Source organism: Rattus norvegicus, chromosome 5, assembly GCF_036323735.1.
Source record: "Rattus norvegicus strain BN/NHsdMcwi chromosome 5, GRCr8, whole genome shotgun sequence".
NCBI classification, from domain to species: domain Eukaryota; kingdom Metazoa; phylum Chordata; class Mammalia; order Rodentia; family Muridae; genus Rattus; species Rattus norvegicus.
Genome location: NC_086023.1, coordinates 138,235,321 through 138,259,560, shown reverse-complemented (window position 1 = coordinate 138,259,560; position 24,240 = coordinate 138,235,321). Strand labels below are relative to the sequence as shown.

Here is a 24,240-nt window from a genome sequence, read left to right as displayed (position 1 = left end):
GGTGTGATCTTGTAGGCCATTAATTTACACAAAGAGCCCAGAGCCCTGGGTGATTGAACTACCACCAAGTTACATGGAGCTTCTCAGCCTGTGGTCTTGCTGTCCATGACTAGACTGAATGATGATCACTAAAACCAAATGCAAGCTGGCCCTTTCTCATACCGGGCATGTCCTGGAGAATGACTCCTGCTTGCAAAAATAATGCAAATCCAGTTTTAAAACTGTCTGAAGACCCTCCCACATGCCTGTCCCCCTTTTTCTCCAGTTCCTCCTTTTGTTGCCTCCTCCCTCTTCAAGCAACTTAAGTCAGTTGTGTCTTTTACTGCACAGTTCTCCCACCATTCAAATATGCCATCCACAACCTCCCGTCTTCCAAGGCCAGTTCAAGGCCCGATGGTAAATGACACATAATGCAGAGTGTAATTTGTACTGCTTGTTGTGGTTTCTCTTGAGAGGAAGTCTTTGGAGACCAAAGGAATCTCTCAAAGTAAATTGAAACCAAGTTCTGGATTGATCCCTTGGACCCAGGAACCAAGCACAGTTATTATAGGGACTCTCCATTCAGACAAGCAGTTGTTTGTTGTAATTCAGTCCTGTGATAGGAGCTATCTTCTATTCATAGAACTATTTCCCAACCAACCTCTCTACTCCTGAAAGGAGATATGCTTTGGTTCTGTAATACATAAAAACAAGTAACCTTTAAGGATGGCAAATCTACAAAATCTCCTGAAGGCAAATGAACAAAAGTATTTTGCCAGCTCCCATAATGCTGCATACCTCAAAACACGTGCATGCACTGTGTTTTCCTGGGATGCTTATACAGATTCTCATTTCCACTCAGACACAGAGCCTGACACCAAGTGTCTTAGAGTTTTATTGCTATGAAGAGACACCATGACTACATCACCTTTTTTTTAATTGGATATTTTATGTATTTACATTTCAAATGTTATTCTACTGGTCCCCCTCCCCCTGCTTCTATGAAGATGCTTCCACTTCCACCTCAACACCCCGGCATTCCCCTAACTGGGGAAACAAGCCTTCACAGGACCAAGGGCTTCTCCTCCTATTGATTGCAGACAATGCCATTCTCTGCTACATATGCAACTGGAGCCATGGGTCCCTCCATGTGTGCTCTTTGGTTGGTGGTTTAGTTCCCAGGAGCTTTGGGATGTCTGGTTGGTTGATATTGTTGTTCTTCCTATGGGGTTGCAAACCCCTTCAGCTCCTTTAGTCCTTTCTCTAACTCCTCCATTGAGGACCCCCATGCTCAGTCCAATGGTTGGTTTCAAGCATCTGCCTCTGTATTTGTCATGCTCTTATAAAGGAAAACATTTCATTGTGGCTGGCGTACAGTTTCAGAGGTTTAGTCCGTTATCGTCATGGCAGTAAGCACTCGGCATGTAGACCGACATGGTGCTGGAGAAGGAGCTGAGAGTTCTACATCTCTTCTGAGACCTCAAAGCCATTCCCAGTGACACAGTCTAACAAGTCCACACTTCCTAATAGTGCCACTCCCTATGGGCCTATAGAGTCTATTTCTATTCAAACCACCACACCAAGCTACCTGTACAAGTTCAAGTATTTTCAAAAAGCAGGGTCAGACTGGAAGAAACTTCCCTTCTGTAATGTGCTCACAGTATTCTAATATTTTCGCAAGGCAATAGTTTACCCCTTTTAAGAATCAATTAAGGGGGGCTGGGGATTTAGCTCAGTGGTAGAGCGCTTGCCTAGGAAGCGCAAGGCCCTGGGTTCGGTCCCCAGCTCCGAAAAAAAGAACCAAAAAAAAAAAAAAAAAAGAATCAATTAAGGGCTGGAGAGATGGTTCAGCGTTTAAGAGCACCCGACTGCTCTTCCAGAGGTCATGAGTTCAATTCCCAGCAACCACATGGTGGCTCACAACCATCTGTAAAGAGATCTGATGCCCTCTTCTGGTGTGTCTGAAGACAGCTACAGTGTACTTACATATAATAAATAAGTAAATCTTTAAAAAAAAAGAATCAATTAAGCTCAGTCAAAACTTGAAACAGATATGTGTGATAATCATGTAAAATCTTCAAGACCACTGGAGTTTTGTTTCTTTGTTCCTGTTTAAAGGTAATAATTATCTGAGATGCCAACATCAAAAGACCAGTCTACCTGTCTGGTTGGTTGGCTGGCAGGCAGGCTGACTAGTTGGTTGGTTGTTGGTTAGTTGGTTGATTGGTTGGTTGGTTGATTGGTTGGTTGGTTGGTTGGATGGTTGGTTGGTTGGTGGTTGGTTGGTTGATTGGTTGGCTGGTTTGTTGGTTGTTGGTTGATTGGTTGGTTGGTTGGTTGGCTGGTAAAACCATGAAGTTACATACTCTTATGTCTACTGTAAACAAATCTCAATTTGTCTACTGTTTAACTAAATCTCAATAAGTCTTCCTATAGGCAGCAGTTTAGATAGCTCGAGGCAGTAGTTAAGCATTGGTGGAGTCAATGTACTTTTTCACAGTTGTGCATAAAAGTCTACAAAATAGAGCATTTGCTTTTTCACTTAACTTCACAGGTCTTGAAGTTTTCACAAGAATTGGAACTGTTAAAACACTGCTCTATAGGGGACAAAACTGCTAATGTGATGACAAGTGAAAACGTCTGTGAAGACCTGGTGTCCAAAGGGCCACTTTTGGAAGTGAAGGATGTGAGCCCGAGTGAGGACAGACAGGCACTCTGGTAATTTGAGAAAATCTGAGCACAGTAACTAAAGGGTTTATCCCAAGAGTCTGGCATTCATTTTTGAGAGATGTAATCGGGGAAAAAAATAGTTTTAAGCATTTCCTAGAGTTTGTCTCTTTAAAAAAAAAAGTTGTGTGTTGAGTACATGGGAAGAGGACAGATGACGACTGGACAGTGACTGTGGTATGGCCTGCAGCATAGGACAGTGGGCTGACAGGGTGTACCTCCTCCTGACCCAGCATTAACATTACAGGCGAAACTTTCCCTCTTGCCTTTGAAAGTTACCATGTGCTTTGAGTTGAAATGTAGGAAGCATGTAAAAGTAAAAATGGATTGAATAACCCATAATTCTCCTCAGGGAGAGACACTCACCATCTCTCTTCTGGGCATGCACATCTGCAGGTAAATTGTTTCTGCATAATCAAGTCGGTGCTCTAAGGAGTTTCTGCTTTGCTGATCTTAGTTAATATTATATCTGATCATTGAGTTCTCAGAGCATTTTCCTTTTTTACTTGTTTGATCGTGTTCCCTAACTCTGTGTTTACACATTTTTACCAAAATTATCCTTCACAGAAGTCCTAGGGGCTCTGGGCAAATGATCTGTTCTAAATCCGGTACAAAAAGTTAGTAGCAGCAAATTACTTTCTGTGGACAAAAGCCTAAAGGTCATTGAGAAGGAAACAGTAGATGCCCATGCTCCATAGACACCAGCCTAAAGGACACCTTTGTCCATGAACTGTGGAGACTGAGTCTTGGTGTCACCAAGTTTATTTCTGCATCCATGTTCTGAGATAGACCCTGCTTCACCGGCTTTGACGCCCCTTGATTTTTATGTTCTCTTAAAAATTTATTTTAACTTCAGAGTAACCCCTGAGTCCAAGGTTCACAACAAGGGAATGGAGATGTGTGGTGGGAAGGGCATTTTGGAGGGATGGTGAGGTGATAGGTGGGGTGGGAAGGACATTTTGGAAAGATGGGGTAGTAGCTCTCTGCCAGTGAGCCCAAAGCAACGAACTGAGAAGCTGGGTCGCCGTGTTTAGGTTTTCTGGAGGGATCAGGAAAAACTAACCCTAGAATACACCAGGGATAGCGTGAGAGGTTTCGAGGGACGTTGTTCTAGCACCTCTTAGGTAAGTCGGTTAATCCATTGTGAGCCACAGATTAAGAAACACTGACCTAGCGCAGGCTGTGGGGATGTGACAGTCGGAAGACTTCCCAGATAGGGTTGACCTGTACCTTCCCTCCATGTGTCTGCCACTTGTTTCCATCTCTCCCCGTCTCCCACTTCGGTCAGATCTGGAGCTCAGCCACATTCAACATTAGCCGTGTGTCTGCTGTGCAGGCATTGCGGGCAGCGGTTGGTAACTTCGTAATCTCCGTGGTCTGATGGGAGAAGACAGTTTAACAAGGCATGGCAGGCTCAATAGTCTATCAAGGGGCAAACGGGGGAGTGGGGAGACAGAGACAGAGACAGATGGGGGAGGGAAGGCTAAATGTGGTGTTCAAGGGGCATATGTTTGTGTGAGGTAGTTTAGAATTACTCTAGGGAAGGGCAGCGATGCAGGCAGGACCCTGAACATGCAGGTCCGTGGGACGCCTGTATCACAGAGGTGTTTGTTTGCTTACTGGTTTTGCCGTATTGGGGTTAATCATGGGACTTTCCAAGCTGAGCTGTGTCCACACCCCCAGTTAGGAGCTTACACAATAAAAAAAACTCCAGTAGACTTTAGCAGCCTGCTCAAAACAATAGGTTCATGCTGTAGGGAAATCACTAGCTAGTATGTGCAAAACATGGTAAGAAAAAATAAACAGAACTTGGGGATTGGTGACTATAATCAGGATGAAGAGTATTCAGTAGCTGGAGTTTGGGAAGAGGCTTAAAATTAATGTAAGAGGTGGCTGGGGTGATGGCTCAGGCAGTGAAGGGTTTGCCAAGCAAGCATGAGGACCTGAGTTCAGATCTCCAGCGCTGTCCACTTGTCCCACTACTGGTTTCCATATGGAGATGGAGGGGTCCCCAGAACTCACAGGGGCTAGCCCGTTTTGACATGGTTTTGTTGTTCCCCCCACTGAGCAAACCAGTGAGGCTTGTTCAACTGAGATATCCTTCAACCAACAAGAGTGAAACGCAGCCAAGGAGGACTCCTGATGTCAACCTTGGGCCTTGACCCAAGCCCATCTAGCTAAATTGGCAAGCTCTGGGCTCAGCGAGAGACCCCCATCTCACAATAAGTGAGATGCCTCAGGAAAGGGTGCTTGCCACCAAGCCCAAGTTTGATCTCTAGACCCATGACAGAAGGGTAAAGCTGACTCCCACGGGCTGTCCTCTGCCACACACGCACAGTGCACACACATGCGCACACAGATTCAAATGTAATACGAATTTTAAATAAATAAAATAACTTGACTTCCGTCTTCATTGCCTCGTTTGCTGACTTGGGGACCATGTCTCTTGCTATGACAAAAGACCTGAGGCTGAATTCTGTTTTCTGTAGCTCATGGCTCTGGGGTTCACAAGCGTGGCACCCATCTACGCCGAGGGCCTTCTGGCATCAGGAACACATGCAAGGAGGGATTATATTATGTAGCAAGTCTGGAAGCCAGGGAGCAAGGAAGGGAAAGTCATGGCAGTTTTGTCTGGTTTTGTCCCTGTGTGGGGCACGTGAGCATGTTTCGGTGCGCCCGCTTGTGGGTGTTTGTGTGCCCGAATGTCAAGGCCCAAGGTTGACATCAGGAGTCCTCCTTGGCTGCGTTTCACTCTTGTTGGTTGAAGGATATCTCAGTCGAACAACCCTCTCTGGTTTGCTCAGGGAGTCCCCTTGGGGGAAACAACAAAACCACGTCAAAACGGGAACGGTTTGCTTCTGTCAGCTGCTGTCTTAAATAAAATTACTGTGAGCAGCATCGCACACTCAGCTCTTTTTCTTACGAATTACTTTATTACAGTGGAGACGGGACACGTAACAGCTCAAAACAGCTCCTGCAGATCCTCAGGACAGTCTACATTCGTGGTTTACAATTTTTCAGAATCTAAACATTTTTAGATGTCTTTAAGGTTCTAAGTAATTGTTTTTATGTATATGGGTGTTGGGCCTACACGCATGTCTTTGTATCACATGCATGCAGTACCTAGGCAGGCCAGAAGAGGGAGTCAGAGCTCCTGGAACTGGAATTTCAGATGGTTCTGAGCTGCCAGCTAGGAACTGAACTCAGGTCCTTTGGAAGAGCAACCAGTGCTCTTAACCACTGAGCTATCTCTCCAGCCTCGGGATCCAAACCTTTTTATGGCTTTTGACTTGTGTTGCCAACTCCTCCTTGGCCATGGATAGCAACTATGATTGTGGAGCATGCAGGGCTCCAAGGAGCCCCAAACAAACTTCAGATTGGGGAGACGAGAAATACAAGCAGGACAGGGCTGCAGTGGTAGATTAGAGGCAGGACGCTTACCTGGCATGCAGAAGGCCCTGGGTTCAATCCCAGGGCTGCCAAAAAAGAAAGACACCAGAAGCAAAACACAGCTAAACCCCTCAGATATATATATATATATATATATATATATATATATATATATATATATATATATATATATATATATATATATATAGAGAGAGAGAGAGAGAGAGAGAGAGAGAGAGAGAACGCACTCTTGTGTGCATTCTCTGGCAACTGAAGGTGACTCCTGTTTCTGTGACTTAAGTTCTCAAGGAGTCCCCCTCTTTCTCTGGCTTTCCAGCCCCCTCTGCTTGCCCTTCACAAGCCTTTGGCTTCTGTCTAGGATGAGCCCCTCATCCCCCAGCCCTTCTTCCTTGTGTCTGGGTTTCAGTGGCAAGGTTTCTACCCTGCTCCCCTGTGCCGGAATCCTCACCTCAAGTGCATCTCCATTCTTATCCACACCCTGCCACCCTCTAGTTCACCCTCTGTGTATCCATGCATTTGCCCCAGTCAGAAATCCAGATGTCACCTTGTTCTTCCCCACCCCCCACACCTGACAGACGAGGAATGTCAGGAACACCGACTCACCAACTCTGAAGTCTCTCCAGACCCGATCCGGACACTTATCATGTGGATAGAGTTAACAGCCTCTCATCCAGTTTCCCTAGTATGTTTTTATTTAAAAGCTAAAATTTTACTTGCTGGAGAGTGGAAGATGAGCGCATGCCACATGTCAGAGGAGGACAAAATAAAGGGCTTGACTCTTTCCATCCATCATCTGAATCCCAAGGATTGAACTCAGGTCATCAGGCTTGGCAGCAAGCAGCTTCATCCACTGAGCTATCTTGCTGGCCCCTGCAGAACTTACTTGTTAAACCACTGTGGGATACTTTGTTTTGCCATGATATCATCTTTACGAAAATCTGTGAACATGTATGTGTGTGTATGTGTGTGTGTGCGCGCGCGTGCGCGCATGTGCATGTATATGTGTGTGCAAACACACGTATACTTTTAGCCTTGTTCCTTTTTAGCTCCTGTCAATGATTAAGCTATAGACTACCACTCAGCCTCGTTAGTGTCGAGTTATCCTTATTTCTCAGGTATAAGCCCCTTGCAGCCCACTGTATCCCCCATCGAGATACCTACTGCTTTCGACTGGCATTGAAAGTCTTTATGACCCGAATCTGCCCAATGCAATACTAGAAGCCCAGAGAGGAGAAAATTCATATAAACTGGTTATTGGACTGTACATGAAAATACATGATAGGTCATCTACCTGACTGAGTGGGGGAAAAAAAGAGCCATTCCTATAAAATGCACACGAACAACTCTACTGTCGTACAGGTCAAGCTTGGGGGCAGATCTCCTAGGGTAGGATTTTCTTCTTCACTATTCTGCCATTAGAATATGTGTTTGATAGTTTTTTGTTGTTATATTTGTATCAAGTTCTGAATTAGGAGAAAGTAAACAGGAGAAAATGCCAGAGGAGTCAGTGAAGGCGGCCACTTTGCCAAGAGAGGGGCAGGAGTCACAGCAGATGCGAGGCCACGATCAGCCATTGGCGGTGGAGCCCAAGGAAGTTGGGAGGCTTGAAGAAGAGGGGAGCCTCCAGTCTCAGAGCTGTGGTGATAGTTCAGATGACTGCAGCACCAAGGTAGGTGCTGCAGACACACGCTCTGGGTCCCGCCCTTCTGACTAGCCCTGGAGATAAGCAGCGGTTTTGTTTGCTTGGTTTTTTCTTACCTTCTTCACTTCTTAAAGTATGTTTCTTATACAATGTTTCAGTCAGAGCGGTAATAAAATTACAACCAACGTCTGAACCTGCTGATTCACTTTATTATCGAAGGGTTGTTTATTTGAATTATGGGGGTGGGGCAGCACAACTTTGTGGAGTTGTTTCTTTCCTCCTGCCTACCTGGGGGTTTTGAGCATGGATGTCCCCGCTGAGCGGTAAGCCCAAAGCAAGCTCACATGTGCCTCAAGTGGGTGGGGGTGGAGGGATGGCAGGGTACATGCCACCCTTCCTATTCTAGGGACTTCAGTGAACCAAGTGTTCATTTTAGTTTAAAAAAAAATGACGAGAGATCGTCTTAAATATGGCTCCTACTGCAGCTCTGCCTGTAGGAGAGTTAAAGGGAGTGGCCACCAGCCCCACTTTGGTTCTTAATCTTACAGGACTCTGCTGTTCAGAGTAAAGTTTTTCTGTAGACACCTTCCCAGAAATTATTTTGAGATTGTTAGAAGACCATTGTGTTTGCAAGTGAACCACCTTCAAAGGGCTGATAAAGTGCAAGGTGCACTCCTGTTATTCTAGAATTTGAGAGGTAGAAGCAGGAGGATTGAGAGTCACCCTTTGTTACTTAATGACATTGAGGCCAGCCTGGGCTGTAAGTGACTGTCTCAAAAGAAAAAAAAAGAAAAAAAAAGAAAAAGAAAAAGAAAAAAGAAAAGAAAAGAAAAAGAAAAAAGAAAAGGGAAGAAAAAAAAGGTTGAGAAATAGGTCAAGAGCGAACTTTAGGGAAAGGAAGGTTGGAGAGTTAATTCAGAAGTTAAGAGTGAGCGCTGCTCTTTTTTTTTTTTTTTTTTTCGGAGCTGGGGACCGAACCCAGGGCCTAGCAAGCGCTCTACCACTGAGCTAAATCCCCAACCCCGTGAGTGTTGCACTTACAGAGAACCTGGACTCCATTCTCAGGACCCACAACTGCTTGTAGCTCAAAGGGGTTTTAATATCTCTGGCCTCTGAGAATAGCCAAGTCACATGCTCTCACACACACACACACACACACACACACAGAGAGAGAGAGAGAGAGAGAGAGAGAGAGAGAGAGAGAGAGAGAGAGAGAGTCAGAGTCAGAATTTGTTTGGCTCAGAAGCCCAAAGAAGAGTGACTTCAAATGACCAACAAGAGCTCACACTTAGACCCCGCCCCTCCCCTCCTTAGACACTGGGCAACGGGTATGGGAAGATGTGGAAAGGGAAACCTAACGATTTGCAAAGTCATCATTGTCGTTTGGGGTTTGGTTGGTGGTGATTTGTTTGGTTTTGAGGGGCAGGGTATTGCTTTGCAACCAGACTGGACTGAAAATTCAGAATGTAGCCCAAGCTGGCCCTACTCCTGAGTGATAGGGTCACAGGTCCGTGCCACCATGCTCAGCTAAGGGGATGACATTTTGCCTACATGTAACTTTATGTCTGGAAAGTAATTTCTGACTAATTTGTTAATCTGGTTTATCTTCCCCCTTTGTTTGAAGTTCTTGTTAGTCAATGCCTAGAGCCAAAGCACAAACTGGGAAGACGAGGAGAGAGGGTGGGAGAAGGATTGGAGGGCAGGGAATAGGGGTGGGTTGATCAAAGCACATTATGCAAATGTATGAAATTCTCAAACAACAAAACCAAGAACACCCCCACAGTAATGACAAAAAGCAAGTTTGACTACAGAATATGCAAAAATCCTAAGGACATTTCGAGTGTTGTCCCTTTGTGGAAGGGCAGATAGTTCTACAGCCGCACAGCCTCTTGGGGCCTCAGGAAATTTTAGTCTAGTTTAGTACGTCTTTCTTCCCCTAATGACCCTGAGTTATTGAAAAGAGTTGAGTTCGTATTTATTCAACCAAGGTACCTGGGTGCAGTGAGTAAGGTCGATGGGGCTCATGCGTGTGATGGCTCCTGGTCCAGCAGATCTCCCCTTCCACCCGTTGATGCCAACTTCGCTCAAAGCTCAAAGTGTAGCAGTGTGGGGTGACAGCACAGAGTGTTGACGAGCGCCCCAGGTTGAAAAGGTCTGTATCAGCATGTGTGAGAGCAGAGCCCAAGCAAACCGTAGGGACCACCACAAGCCGTCATCGTCTGCCCACATGCATTTGTCGTCCCAGAATTCTGTGACATGCGTGCACGCATTAGGGAAGCTCAGTGTCTGGATATGATCTAGAGAGCTGTGACACCTCCATAAGCAAGATCAGGACCTAAGCCCACCTTTCTGCAGCTTTAAAACTAACCCCAGCTCCCACGCTACCCCTCCGTCCAGGAAGTTGGTGGCGTTGGATAGCGGGATGGATGTACTGATATTTGTTGCCAGTCGGGCCAGGCTGCAAACTCACTTCTGACCTGAGAGCTCCCTCCTTGTTTTCCAAGGCTGTTCTCTCATGTCTCACCCAGAGATATGTGGCGTATACATACACATACACACACGTGCATACACACATACACACACCCCAAACATTCTATGTCAAAGTATGGTAGAGTTTATAACTTAAAGTTGTGCGTTTAACTTAGGTTGTAAAAATTTATTGCATGGGAAACCCAAAGGCATACTAAGGCTGGCTATAGTGTTCTCTTGAAGGCAGGGTAAACAGTGGGCTGTCTCTCTTCATTTTCCTGTCACTACCCACTGATACACACGTTTTCATTAGATAAACACCCATTTATAAAATATTCTTCATGCATATGTGTGCGATGTCTGGATCCTTGTTTGCTTACTTGTGAGTACAGACACACATGTACACATGTATGCGTGGAGGCCCAATGTTGATGTTGGGGATCATCCCTGATCAGTCTTCTGTCTTATCTTTGAGACAGGGTCTTTCAATCAAACCCAGAAGTGACTGATAGGGTTCGTCTGACTAATCAGTTTGTTCAGAGGATCGTCTGCCTCTGCCTTCCAAGGCAAGAATTACAGGCAGGCTGCCACTTCCACCCACCCAACCATCATTTTACGTGGGTTTGTGGGACCTGACCTCTGGTTATCTGGCAAGTGCTTTAACCACTGAGCTATCTCCCTTGCCCACCCCACCATCTCACTCTCCCACCCTGACACTGCCCCATTTGCAATTGCTTGTTTGCTTGTTTGTTTGTTTTGAGACAGGGTTGCTCTGTGTAGCCCTGTCTGTCCTCTGGAACTCACTCTGTAGACCAGGCTGTCCTTGAACTCAGAGATCTGCTTGCTTCTGCATCCTAAGTACTGGTGTATAATACCCCATTTTTATTGGTTTTTGTTGTTGGTGGTGGTTTGGTTTGGTTTGGTTTATATTTTTTGTTGTTTGGGGTTTTTTGGGAGGGGGTTGTTTTTTGGTCTTTTGAGACAGGGTTTCTCTGTGTAGCCCTGTCTGTCCTGGGCTTGCTTTGTAGACCAGGCCAGCCTCGGACTTCCTGAGGGCTGGGGCTAAAAGTATGCCCCACCACGCCCAGATCTATTTATAAATGTTGGTCTCAGGGTCTTATCTAAATGAGCATGAGAAGGCTTTGTTCTCATGTTTCTTCTGAGACTATTTCTATACTTTTAGCTTTATAATTAAATCTTGGATCCATTATCAAATACTGTGTGTATCACAAGAAAGAGTCCACCTCCATCTTGTATGCAAATATCCAGTGCACCACTAAGATGTGTTGAAAGGAAGCCCCTCTTTCTCAGTCATGGAAGGTTGATTATATCTGTTGGGACTTCAGCTGTAACACAATCTTTCTTCAATGTGTATGTGTATTTGCATGTATGACTGTGCATCAGTCACACACAGTGCCTGAAGAGGCCTGAAGAGGGTGTCGAACCTCCAGGGATTGGAGTTACAGACCGTTGTGAACCACCATGTAGGGCTGGGAATTGAACCTGGGTCCTTCTAACCTTTGAGCCTTCTCGATTTCATGGCAAGGAAATGAGGAATTGAGTACAGTTTGGATAGTTTCTGTCAGGGTCTGTGCACTGATGACTATTCCTCTCTCTCTCTCTCTCTCTCTCTCTCTCTCTCTCTCTCTCTCTCATGTGCGAGTGTTCTTCAGCCCTGATGCCAGACAGTAGTATCTAGTATGGTGCTATATTCCCATAATCTTCTTAAATGGACAGTTTTTAACAACAGACAAGCCAGATGCCAGACCTTTCAAAATGGGTCCTCCCTCCTTATAAGTAGGGAAAGAATCGTGGGAGCCTCTCACATGGGCAAGACTGAGCATTGTGTCCGTGAGAAGTATTTTGTGAGGTCAGCCGTGGATGCTCATGGTCTGGTTAACACTAGCTCAGGTGAGATTCCCTTTTACTATTCTTGAACCAAGTTGGATGAAATATTAAGTTTATAGACTTAGAACTTAATGTTTTCCTAACGTTTTGGGTATATCATAGTGCTGTGGGTACTGCACTAAACCACCCATGCTCACTAAGCGATATGATGGCGTGGGAATATAATCTGTGCATCTTACAGGTGGAGAAACAGAGGCTTTAGTTAGGAATAAGGTAGATGGTATTTGCCCACATTGAGGAAGCAGTGAAACCCAGGTCTACAGCCTATAGAGTAATGGTTCTCAAACTGTGGGTTGTGACCCATCTGGGAGTCAAGCAACCTTTTCACAGGGGTCACCTAAGACTATCAGAAAACACAGATATTTACATTACAAGTCATAACAGTAGCATAATTACAGTTAGGAATTTCACAATATGAAAATAATTGTGTAGCTGGGGTCGCACACACAAGGAAGAATATTAAAGGGTCACAGCCTTTGGAAGGTTGAGAACCACGGCCAACCTAGAGCTTGATCCTTAGCTGCTTCCTTGATTGCTTCCCTCCGCTAACAGCCCCCAGAAAGCTAGCAGCTCTCACTGATTGTCCCAAGGAAGACTAGGGAACTGGCTCTGAGCCCTCTTTCGTTTGTATCCAATTGTTATTTTATTAATTTTCTTTAGCTGGGATAGTGAAATGGCTCAGTAATTCCTGAAAATTGTCTTCTTTTTTCTTTTAAAAGATTTATGTATGTGAGTACACTGTACCTGTCTTCAGACACACCAGAAGAGGGCATCAGATTCCACTACAGATGGTTGTGAGCCACCATGTGGTTGCTGGGAATTGAACTCAGGACCTCTGGAAGAGCAGTCAGTGCTCTTAACCGCTGAGCCATCTCTCCAGCCCCAAGAGTTGTCTTCTAGTTGTCACACATGCATGCACGCACGCACGCACACATAAATGTAATAAAAATTTAAAACTTCTGGAGAGGTGGCTTGGCAATTAAGAGCACCTCTTCCAGAGGGCCCAGGTTTAATTCCCAGCAACCAGAACAATCAGTTCCAGGGGACCTGACCTCTCCTGGCCTCCTCAGGCACCAGGCAAACAAGGGGTGCACAGTCATACATGCAGGCAAATACTCATAAGCATTAAATAAAACAAGCTTAAACTGTTTTTAGAAAACTAGAAAATAGTGTGGGTTCCTGGTTGTTTTCTTCCTTAAGGGGTTTTGTAGTTCTGAGACTCAAAGGGAGTGTTTTACTCTAAAAAAAATCCTCTATTTTGTTTGCCTTTCATTGATATTAGAAATTGAAAGATTAGTTATCCGTGCACGGCTGCTTTTGTTCCCATAACCCGATGGCCTGTGCAGTCCAGTGTGGAAGCTTTTGAATTACAGGAGCACCGCCGAGCACCCATGGATGTAGAAGCATCGTTTGTTGTAGGAGAAGGAACTGTCTCCGGAAGCCCTCAGGTCCCTACGGGCGGTGTGAACCTACAGACCGCCTGTGGTGCTCTCTCAAGCGCTTTTCTCTCTTAAAATGTTTGCCTCAGTATCTAACATCTGGAGAGAAAGCAAGCTACCAGCATCAAGGGGAACTGCGGGAACTGCGGCAGAACCTGCACCGCCTGCAGATCCTGAGCAACTCGGCTGAGAAGGAGCTGCGGTACGAGCGGGGCCGGAGCCTAGACTTGAAACAACACAACAGTTTGCTCCAGGAGGAGAACCTCAAGGTAACTCTCTCGCGCACGCACCGCCTTTCCTGCAGGTCCTCAGTCGTAGGGTGAGGAGTGAGGGGGCGGGGCTAAGTCACGGTTCCGCTCTCTCGGCTGCCAACAGGGTGCAGATGCTGTCGGTCGTAAACACAAAGGGTATAGCGGTCGGTTGAAATCCTTATCTCGAATGTTTTTTTTTTCTTCTTATAGGCAAACACTTTTTAAAAGATTTATTTTACGTATATGAGTACACGGTAGCTGTCTTCAAACACACAAGAAGAGGGCATCGGATCCCCATGACAGGTGGTGGTGAGCCACCATGCGGTGGCTGGGAAGTGAACTCAGGGCCTGTGGGGTCAGAGCTGGGCTTTAGAGCAGTCGGTGCTCCAAACCACGGAGCCATCCCTTCAGCCCCTTATCTCAAATTTTTAACATTTGATCTTAGTGACTGGTCTCCCTACATTAGTTGCATATAGCCAGATGTATTTCTCCCCCGTAAATGTATTCATAAAGGGAGGGGGTGGCACAGATTCGCAGTTGTTTTTCGAAACACATAAACATTCAGAACAAGGCACCATATAAATAATGTATTCTTCCAGATACAATTCAGTTCTAAAATTACACATTACAGACTTGGTTTCTAATACATATTAGAAACCCTATATAAGGTTCTAAATTTCAATATTCAGGGACTGGATGGGGCTCAGTTGGTAGAATGCTTGCCTAGAATGTGGGAGGCCTTGGGTTAATCCCCAGCACCACCAAACTGGGAGTGGCAGAAACCTGGAGTGTCAAACGGAAGGCCTCTTAGATCAGTTTGTTTGTTTTGAGATGGTATCCCATAGACCAGGCTGGCCTTGAAATCACCATGAAGGCAACGCTGATCTTGTTCCTGTGAATAAGATCCCCATGAAAACTCCTCATCTTGGGGTTGGGGACTTAGCTCAGTGGTAGAGCACTTGCCTAGCAAGCGCAAGGCCCTGGGTTCGGTCCCCAGCTCCGGAAAAAAAAAAAAAAAAAAAAAAAAAAAACTCATCTTATTCCTGTCACATGCCGAGATCACAGACACACGTCACCATGTCCAACTTCACCTGACCACTCAAGCAATCTCATGTCTGCCTTTTGATACAATGACCAGAATGGCCCCTTATGAATATGTATTCAATAGGCAGTCTTTCAGAAATGGAAAAACGACCACGCCATAAAGAGAGAAGATGCTGCTTACTGTTTGCAGCCTCTCTCTTGGAGCCAGGCGTGCAGTGGTATCATGTACAGTAGCCACCTTTTATGTATAGTTTGACCTCATAAACCTCAGAGCAGCTAGGGCCACCAGGATCACAAAACTAATTTCAGAATCTGAACTGAAACGTGAGTAGATTTCACTTTGCACATCGAGCTTTTCCTCAGCCTGGAGTCATTTTGGGAACCTTAGATTTGCAAACACATGGACCGAGTTTGTGTGTGTGTGTGTGTGTGTGTGTGTGTGTGTGTGCGTGCACGTGCATACATGTGTGCACGGGTGCGTGTGTACATGAGCGCAGGTGCTCACAGAGGCCAGAGCCCTTGGATAGCCTGCAGTAGGAGTTACAGGCAGTTGTGAGCCACTGATGTGGGGGCTGGGAATGTGCCACCAAGGCAGTCTATGCTCTTACCCACTGTGGGACTGATTTCCTAAAATCCACTCAGAAGATCAAACTCTGGGTCCCTACCGTTAGGCATGCTACAGTAATTAGCATCCCAGAATACTAATTTTATTACCTTTGAACCAATCTGTTGTGGACTATACTACAAAGAATGTGTGTAAAATAATGATATGCAGTTTAACCCGTTAGAAAGTGGATGTCCGTGGACACCACCTAGCACAATACAGAACCAAGCCAGCATACTGGCAGCTCTGAGAACTCTTTCTCTACTGCTATCCAAGTCTCTTCCTCACAGTGTGCCACCAGGACACTGTACTGGTTCCTTTTTGGGCTGCAGAAGCCACCATAGAGACAGAGGCTTAACAGCTTTTACATCCGTGCAATCTGACTTGAGCAACGTCCCAGTCCCCATGCCTGTGGGATCACTGATTCTCACAGCCTTTAGAGCTCCTGGCCTGGGGAGTCAATGGACAGTGTGCTAGGAAAGGAGAGTGCCGCCCTCATTAGCAAGAGGCTTGGGTCTCGCGACCCTGAACCAACCCAGTGCACCAAATACCCCACTCTCTGCTTTCTTCATTTCCTCCAGTCCAGTGCCCTGCTCACCCCTTGGACTTGCTGAGTTTTCTTGTGGTAAGGCTGTACTTGAAAATGTCCAACTCAGAGGTGACGCACTCTCTCCTAGGTAGTATAAGCTGTAAAGCTTCCTGGTTTGTCTCTTTACCTTTTGGAGACCACCATCATGTACACCACTGTGTGTGTGTGCTACTGTACATAAATGGGACTCTAAGAAGAGAGCAACGTGGGGTTGTTCAACTCTAGGGACGGCACATGACTTACCCACACACTCGTCTGATTCTGTCTGCGCAGAGGACAGCTTTTGGAGTCGTTCTCTCCTCTCACCATGTAGCATCCAGAGCACTGAATTCAGGCCATCAGGCTCAGTGGCAAGCCCCATTGCTGACTGAGCCATCTTGCTAGCATCGTGTTAATTTTTATATTTATGTGTGCAAGTGCGCACACGAACCCAGTGCCCTGAGAATGCTTTCTACCATTTAATTGCATCCCCGGCCCCGATTTTATGATTTTTTTTTTTTTACCTATCCCCCAACTATAGATCAAAATTGAACTCAAGCAGGCCCAGGAGAAGTTGCTGGACAACGCCAGGATGCACTCCTCCCTCATGGCAGAGTGGAAGCTCTGTCAGCAGAAAGTCAAGGAGCTGGAGTTAGAAGGACTTAGGCAGACGCAGAGCATTAAGTCCCAGCAGGGCCTACAGGAAAAGCTGGCTCGGGAGAAATCGAAAACAGCGGAAGCACAGGAAAAGGTAACCGTCCTCATGCTCAGGAAGCGGCACGCACAGCCGGAGCCCTGCCTTAAGAGACAGGTGCCCGGCTCATCTTTTCTCTTTGCCCTCCCCGCGTCTTCCTCTCGTTAATAATTTTATGTCATATGCCCCTACCATTCTAATAAACCTTGTACATTTTTGAAAACTGCATGAATTAGAAATGTAAGCTTCCAGGGCAGGGGAAATGGCTGGATCAGTGAAGTGCTTGTCACACAAGCATGAGGATCTGAGTTCAGATCCCCAGAACACACAGGGCAGGCCTGCAACAGAAAGAAGGGTCTCTGGAACTGACTGGTCAAGCAGCCTCGCCGAGGGAGTGAGCTCCAGGCCAGCAAGAGACCCGGTCTCAAAAAATAAGGTGGAGAGAGTCAAAGGACACCCCTTATCTTGTATACACATGTGCACATACACATATTCACCTCTCTACATGCAAATGTATATTTAATTAAAACTATAATATGAACTTAAATCTGATTGAAGTCATAGGACATGTATACTTTTTAATTTTAAAGAACTTATTTTTCTCTCATTTGAATTGACTGTTTATATGACTTATTTTGTAATCTTTAAACAATAGACTCATTTATTTTAGTGTGTGTGTGTGTGTGTGTGTTTTGCCTACATATATGTATGTATGTGCACCATATGTATGCCTGGTGCCTGAGAAGGTCAGTAGAGGGCGTTGGGTCCTCTGGAGCTGGGGTTACAGATGGTTGAGAGCTGCCATGTGGGTGTAGGGAACTTAAACCAGGTTGTTTGCAAGAGTAGCCAAGTGCTCTTAACCACTGAGCCATCTCTCCAACCCTAGTTTGTAATTTTTAGAGGGGATGGGTGAGGCAGAGTTTCTCTGTGTAGCCCTGGCTGTCCTGGAACTCACTCTGTAGGCCAGGCTGACCTCGAACTCAGAGATCTACCTGCCTCTGCCTCCCGAGTGCTGGGATTAAAGGTGCGCACCACCAACGCCTTTCAAGAGAGATTTTTGCTGTGAAATTGGCTATTTTCAAATATTGCCCTTGCATTTTGGATTGCTTATAACAAGGTATCAATAGTATACAACACTTATGTGTGTTAGTGAGTGTGTGTGTGTGTGTGTGTGTGTGTGCACGCATACATGTCTCCCTCTGTGGCTGACTGTCTTACTGTCTTGAAAGTACTCCTGAATAGCATACGCATGTCAGGAAATGAGGGTGCACTCATTCAGAGGGACATCATTCTGCACAGCATAAAAGTAGAGACACGTACTGTGCAGTGTCACAGGATACAGAAGAGCAGCTGTAACCTCGACAGTGAATGACGGGTGTGACCAAGACACCAGTGGCTCATTGCTGACACTTGCAGAAGCCAGTGAACAAAAGAGAGAAACCAGATCTTAAAATTACACTTTACGCCAGGTGTGGTGGCGCACACCTTCAGTCCCAGGACTTGGAAGGCAGAGGCAGGTGGACCTCTCTGAATCTGAGGACAGCCTGGTCTACAGAGTGAGTTCCTGGCCAGCTATACAACGAGACCAAAAAACAAAAACAAAAAACAACAAAAACCCTTTTTCTTTATTTAGAGAGCTGGCAGTCCGAGAAGACAGTGGATTAATGCCTGAAAATACCCACCTTCTGTCTCACCTCTAGCCAGCAGGTTATGTAGGGAATAGGAGAGGCAAAACAGGGGCAGGCAGGCAGGCACTTGCTAGTGCAGGCTAGCCCATCTGCCCCTCGTCATCCTTGCTTCATCCTCATTCTCTGAGGGTTTTGGTTCAGGTACTTGAACCACCGAGTCAGCCTGGTTTCTGCTAGTAGCAACCTCGTCCCCTCCAGAGCACCAGGACTGGTGGTGGGGATGGCTAACAGAACACACAGGCCATTAACACCATGTTTGTGCTAAGCTGCCAACAGTGTGCACATACAGGTCCTTTTCACAGTCTGAAGTGTGAGAATGACTTACACAAAATCTGAAAGTGCTGCTAACAGCAGCTCCCTGCCCCCACCCCGACTCCTACCACAGGTACTTGCTAGAGTTCAGTTAAATGTAGTGTTTGTTGTTGGGAAAGGGTCACACCCTTCACAATGTTTTACCTTTTCAACCAAGATTTTGGACCTGCAGCAGAAACTAGACCACGCTCGACAAGTCTGCCTTTCAGATGTTTGCATTTTGCGGAGGAAGCAGCTAGAGGAAGAGATCAAGGAAGCAAAGAGCACAGAGGCCAGGCTTAAGCAGCAGTGCCAGGAGGAGCAGCAGAGGAGGTAAGGACCGCCAGAGCGTGGGGCTCCTCGGGCACAGATTCACCCAGAACACTGGCGACTGGCTTTAACCGGGATCCCCCTTGAAGGCTCACGTGCCCCTTGCCTGGCTTTCTGGTGTGATCTGGGCAGACTCAGGCTTCATTGAAGTTGGTTTTTTTTTATTGGCTAATGTTCTTCCAGATAGTTCTGGGTCATTTATAGGCATCTTTAGCATCAAGAAACTGCTAGCAGATAAGAACTATTGATTTTTCCTCTTAAAATAACTGTTATGGCTGTGACTTAAAGCATTCTTTTGGATGCTGTGGTGATGGATGCTTCTCATTTGTATAATATTCAGAATGAGTCATATATAAATATTGAGAAAGTTATATTATCCACCAAAACCACACGGAGATGTTTATATACCCTTTGTAGCTCAGAATCTTACTTTAGCTATAGCTAGAAGTTCTGTGCTAGGACCTGTCACAAAACACCACTGAGTGAATGTTTGTTGAATAAATGTCTGAGAGAGTGACTGGCTGGATATTCTTTCTAAGATTTATTTATTTATTACATATAAGTACACTGTCACTCTCTTCAGACACACCAGAAGAGGGCATTGGATCCCATTACAGATGGTTGTGAGCCACCCTGTGGTTGCTGGGATTTGAACTCAGGACCTCTGGAAGAGCAGTCGGTGCTCTTAACCGCTGAGCCACCCCTCCAGCTCTGGCTGGATATTTGTATGCAGGAAGACTGCATAAACTCAAAGACACACCATGCAGAAACACTCGCCTCATCCACCATGTCTCGAGAGATGGTGGGCTAGCCTGTCACAATGTAGTTAGATCCTAGCTAGCTGCAAGGCCTGCTCACAAGGAAGCAGAAGGACGCCCCAAAGGTAAGCACGCAGAACACTGAGCTGACAAGACACTGCCAGATGATCCAGGCCTGCAGGTCAAGGGGCAGAAAACATCAACCACACATTCAGGAGGTGCCAGCAAGCCTGCCACAAGGCCAGCTAAGTGACCTGAGCAAACCCCATGTTTAAAATGATATGGCGAGGCTGGGGTGAGCTGGAGAGAGAGCTCGGCGGTTGAGAGCACTCTTATGGAAGAGTGGGATTTGGTCCCCAGCATGTACCAACACGGCCATCTTTCCAGACCCTCAGTCTTCCTTTCTGAGTCTTGCTGAATCGCTCAGGCAATTCAAACTTGTGGGGTCAAGGGATGTTCCTGTGTCAGCCTCCCCAGAGTGTGTGGGACTACACATAAGCACACCATTCTGCAGACTTGAGTTTCTACAGCGGACATAGCAGTGCAGCGTCCACATTATCTGTTTTTCTGTATATGACTTTCCATCATGTTCATCTTTCAATAATGCAGTCCACTCATCATCAAACCTACTACATCTGTGGGCATACAATTGTTTAAGATGCAATAATGATATCATAACACCCTCTACTGTCCTTTTAATATCCGTGGGATCGATAGAGAAACCCCTGTTTTATTTCTGGTATTAGTAATTTCTATATCCTATACATCTTGGTTTGCTGGCCCAAATAGAAATTAGTCAACTGTATTGGTCTTTTCAAAGAACTACCTTTTGGGTTTATTTCACTTTCTCTGTTTTCTTCCTGATCCCATTAATCTATCTTCCTACCCCCACCCCCTTTCCAACAGAATCTCATGCATCCTAGGCTGGCCTTTATATAGCTGAGGCTGGCCTTGAACTCCTGATCTTTATGCTGCCACCTCCCAAGTTCTGGTTTGAGACAACACAGTCTCACTTCATAGTCCAGGCTATCTTAGAACACACTCGATAGCCCAGGCTTGCCTCAAACTCAGCAATTCTCCTGCCTCTGCTTCTGGAGTGCTAGAGTCTCAGGCATGCTCCGTCACAGCTGACTGGGGTTCTTGGTTTTATTACTCAGTTTATTGTTTGTCTTTGGTATATAATGTTACTATTTCTCTGGCTTCTTATGATGAAAGCTCTGAGTATTGATTTTAGTCTCTCCCTCCTTTATAACACACACATCTCCTGGCACCAGTTTCTCTGCTTCTGCTTCGCCCCACAAAGTCTGTAATTTCTTTCATTTCATTCAAAATGTTCTCAACCGGGTAGCCTACGACAGTGGCAAAACACAGCTGGGCATCCGTGGGGTTTCTGGACAAGATGGGCCTGTGGGTCAGTGTGCTGAGTAGGAGAGACCCACTCTGAGTGAGCGCCGGGGCCCAGATGGAGTGTCAGAGGTGAGGGGAGGAGACCGCGCTCTCCCTCGCTGCTGCTCTAAGGGCTTCAGACTTGGGTTCCTCAGCCTCTGAACGTGGAGCTGTACCAGCAGCCATCCATGGGGTTTTCAGACCATTGGCCTGGAACTGGGGCTGCACTGCCAGCTTCCTTGTGTCTGAGCAGCTGTGAAGCAGGTGGCTGTCATGGGGCTCTACAGCTGCTGGCCCTGTGAGTTAATAGTGCGAGCGCGCACACACACACACACACACACACACACACGACACACACACACACACACACACACACACACACACACACACCAAGGCTTATGTGCACCACACACTTGTACACACACTCATAATAAAAAAAATTAAGGAAATTTGAGGATCCGTGCGTTACCCCAGCAGGTAAAGATCCTTGCCACCAAACCTATCAATCTGAGTTCAGTGCCAGAAACCCCCAGGGTAGAAGGAGAGAATCAACCCTGCACGCTGTCTTCTGACCTCCATGGAAATCTGCACATGCACACACACACAGATGGATGGAGTTTCAACCCCGGCAGGGGGTGTGAATACTGCCATAATGAATTCCCTTGTCCTGAGACACTTTAACTGTAGTGATCTGTGGCAAGGAGGTCAGAAGGCTGTGGAGGCACCTAGCAGGACTGGCTGTGGAACTGAGGGCTTGGGGCAGCCTTCCTCAGTAACAGCAATATGTAAGCGCTTGGAAGGAGGGTGGGTGGGGGCAGGGGAGGGAGGAGCTGAGAGGTGACCACTGGGCAAAGGAAGAAAGAAAGGGAAAGACGGGGTGGGGGAGTGTGGGGTGAGGAGTAACCCCTGGGGAAGGTCTGACTGAGGAAGGGAAGAAGTTCCCTAGCGAAAATGAAGAAAATGCTTGGGGTTGGAGAGTGCTGAGAAAATGAAGAAAATGCTTGAGGTTGGAGAGTGCTGAGAAAATGGGTCCAGAAAGCAGGATGGCCTGGTTCACACAAAGGTGGCTACCATATGAGCCATGGGGAGCCACTTAGGGATTTGTTTTTTCTGAGACAGGATTTTTCTGTGTAGCCCTGGCTGGAACGCTGCTCTGTAGATCAAGGTGGCTTCCAACTTACAGAGAGCTACCCGCCCTCTGCCTCCTGAGTGCTGGGATTAAAGGTACTGCCATCACCACCATCACCACCTGGCCAGCCACCACTGAAGGGTTTTACTAAAGGGACTGTGGGGTTGGAGTGTAGATCAGTGGTAGAACAGTTGCCTGGCAGGCACGAGACCCTGGGTTCAACTGTCAACACCAAAAACAGTGGAGGAAGCTCCAGGATTCTGTTGTGACTAAGGAAGAAAATGGCCTGCTGTGTAGATGACGTTGCTGAAGAGACTCAGGCTACAGGGAAAGGAGGATCTCACTGGACCTTGTCAGCCTCAAGACCTGCTAGTGTTTCCTTGCTGAAACCATGTGTTTTGTGAAGCATCTCCTTTTTAGCATTCTCTAGCAAATCCCGAGGTGCCTTTTCTATTCAGACTTCCCAGTTGTCGGTTTCCATTTGAACTCCCAGGCTGCACTATGGATAATCCGAGGTCTTCTCAGTCCTACAGCTCACTATCCCCTCAGTTCCGGGGCTTAGCTCTTGCCCAGTCCCTTGAACCAAAACTAAGAATGGAGCTGTCATGGGATCTCACTCTGGGCTGCCCTCAGCTCCCCAGTCCTGGTGAAATGTCTGCCAGAGAATTCAGACGAGACCGGCAGAGCATAGTGTAGAAAATCGGCAGCTTTCAGAGAAAGAGAAGACAGCACAGGCAAGGGACCTTGCACATCCCCCTTTTAGGCAGCCTTTGTCCCGTGTCCAAAGTCTCCAGGAGACTGACAGGCCCGTCTTACTGACCTTCCCAGGAGAACACGATGGTTTGCCCTTGCTCTTACAGAAATGCCTCCTGCTGTTCAGTAATCGTGTAAGGTTTGGGGCTCCTGAGCTCAGTCTAGATAGTTAGTATACGGATGTTCAAAGTGGTCCCGGATGCCATCTTCTCACAGAGTCAGGGATAGGACTCAGGCCCGTTCCCCTGTCCAGTACTACTGTTCCTATGCTTGTGTTTCTAAGCTATTGATTATGAAGAAAAGGTCCAGCCCAACTGTCTTCTAAGGTTGCTAATTTCTAACTGGCTACTTAACAGAACCATAAAGAAGACAGAGATGACTTCTCAGATATGCACATAGTGATTTAGATAAAGCAGAAACGACAGTGAGGAAGTTGGTGTAGGGTTAGGTGTGATTGGAAGAATTAAGCCCCAACAATCTTTAGTGTGCCTGCGCTTACATCCAAAGAAGCTGAGAGCGAGAGGCGCAGAGCCCCGGGACCCAGCAGAGCACCAGGAGCGGGCAGAACCCCGGGAGCCAGAGCCAGGAGCCCTCAGAGCCCTGAGTCAGTGTCTCAGTAACCGAGCGGTTGCCTAGAATGCATACATTGGAGAGCACAAAGCTGTCTGGACAGCTTTAGGATCTTAGAGACCTGGCACACAGGTGAGAATTTTGCCCATCGGTGTTATTTCACCCTTCCCGTCGCCATATCCCTCAAGATGTCCGGGATGAAGAGAGTCTCGGTTTGAAATTCTCAGAAAGTCTTCCAGGAACTGAGTTTGATGAGTCTGTCTGAAAAAGCGGGTACTGACGGCACTCACTGGGCAGTGTGGATTTCCCCATTGATGATGCAGCGGCGGCAGAAGCAGCAGCAGCAGCGCATCAGCCCCTGAGTCGGCTGTAGCAGGGCTGCCATGCGCACACCGGTGTCAGCAACGCTTGGAGCTCGAAGATTGTATGGGCCAAGTTGTAAAGCACCGGGGAAGAAGGCGAGTAGACTCCGGAGTAGAGCCCCACCTCAGCCTTGCCCTAGCTGTTCTTGTTGCCACACCTTCCTTATCTCTGCCATAAGGAAATTTATTTCTTCCTCATGGTTTTGTTTTGGTGGCAAGAGAGAGAATTAAAGAAAA

General features: G+C 46.6%; 1 protein-coding gene across 31 annotated transcripts in view; it reads left to right on the top strand.

Moving 5' to 3' along the window:
• Nucleotides 1–24,240, top strand: part of Ccdc30 (coiled-coil domain containing 30) — a 93,399-nt gene that overhangs the window by 45,905 nt on the left and 23,254 nt on the right. For 18 of the 31 annotated variants that reach the window (XR_010066620.1, XM_039111208.2, XM_039111213.2 and 15 more), the window contains 3 exons: nucleotides 13,665–13,844; nucleotides 16,584–16,793; nucleotides 18,894–19,048. Coding sequence is in view for 27 of the 31 variants with exons in the window: in XM_039111208.2 (XP_038967136.1) it covers nucleotides 13,665–13,844; nucleotides 16,584–16,793; nucleotides 18,894–19,048 (545 nt within the window). In the remaining 4 variants the exon portion in view is untranslated. Of the gene's footprint in view, nucleotides 1–2,533; nucleotides 2,698–7,578; nucleotides 7,787–13,664; nucleotides 13,845–16,583; nucleotides 16,794–18,893; nucleotides 19,049–24,240 lie in introns of all 31 variants that reach the window. The other 13 variants (XR_005504969.2, XR_010066618.1, XR_010066619.1 and 10 more) reach the window with 1 other exon arrangement.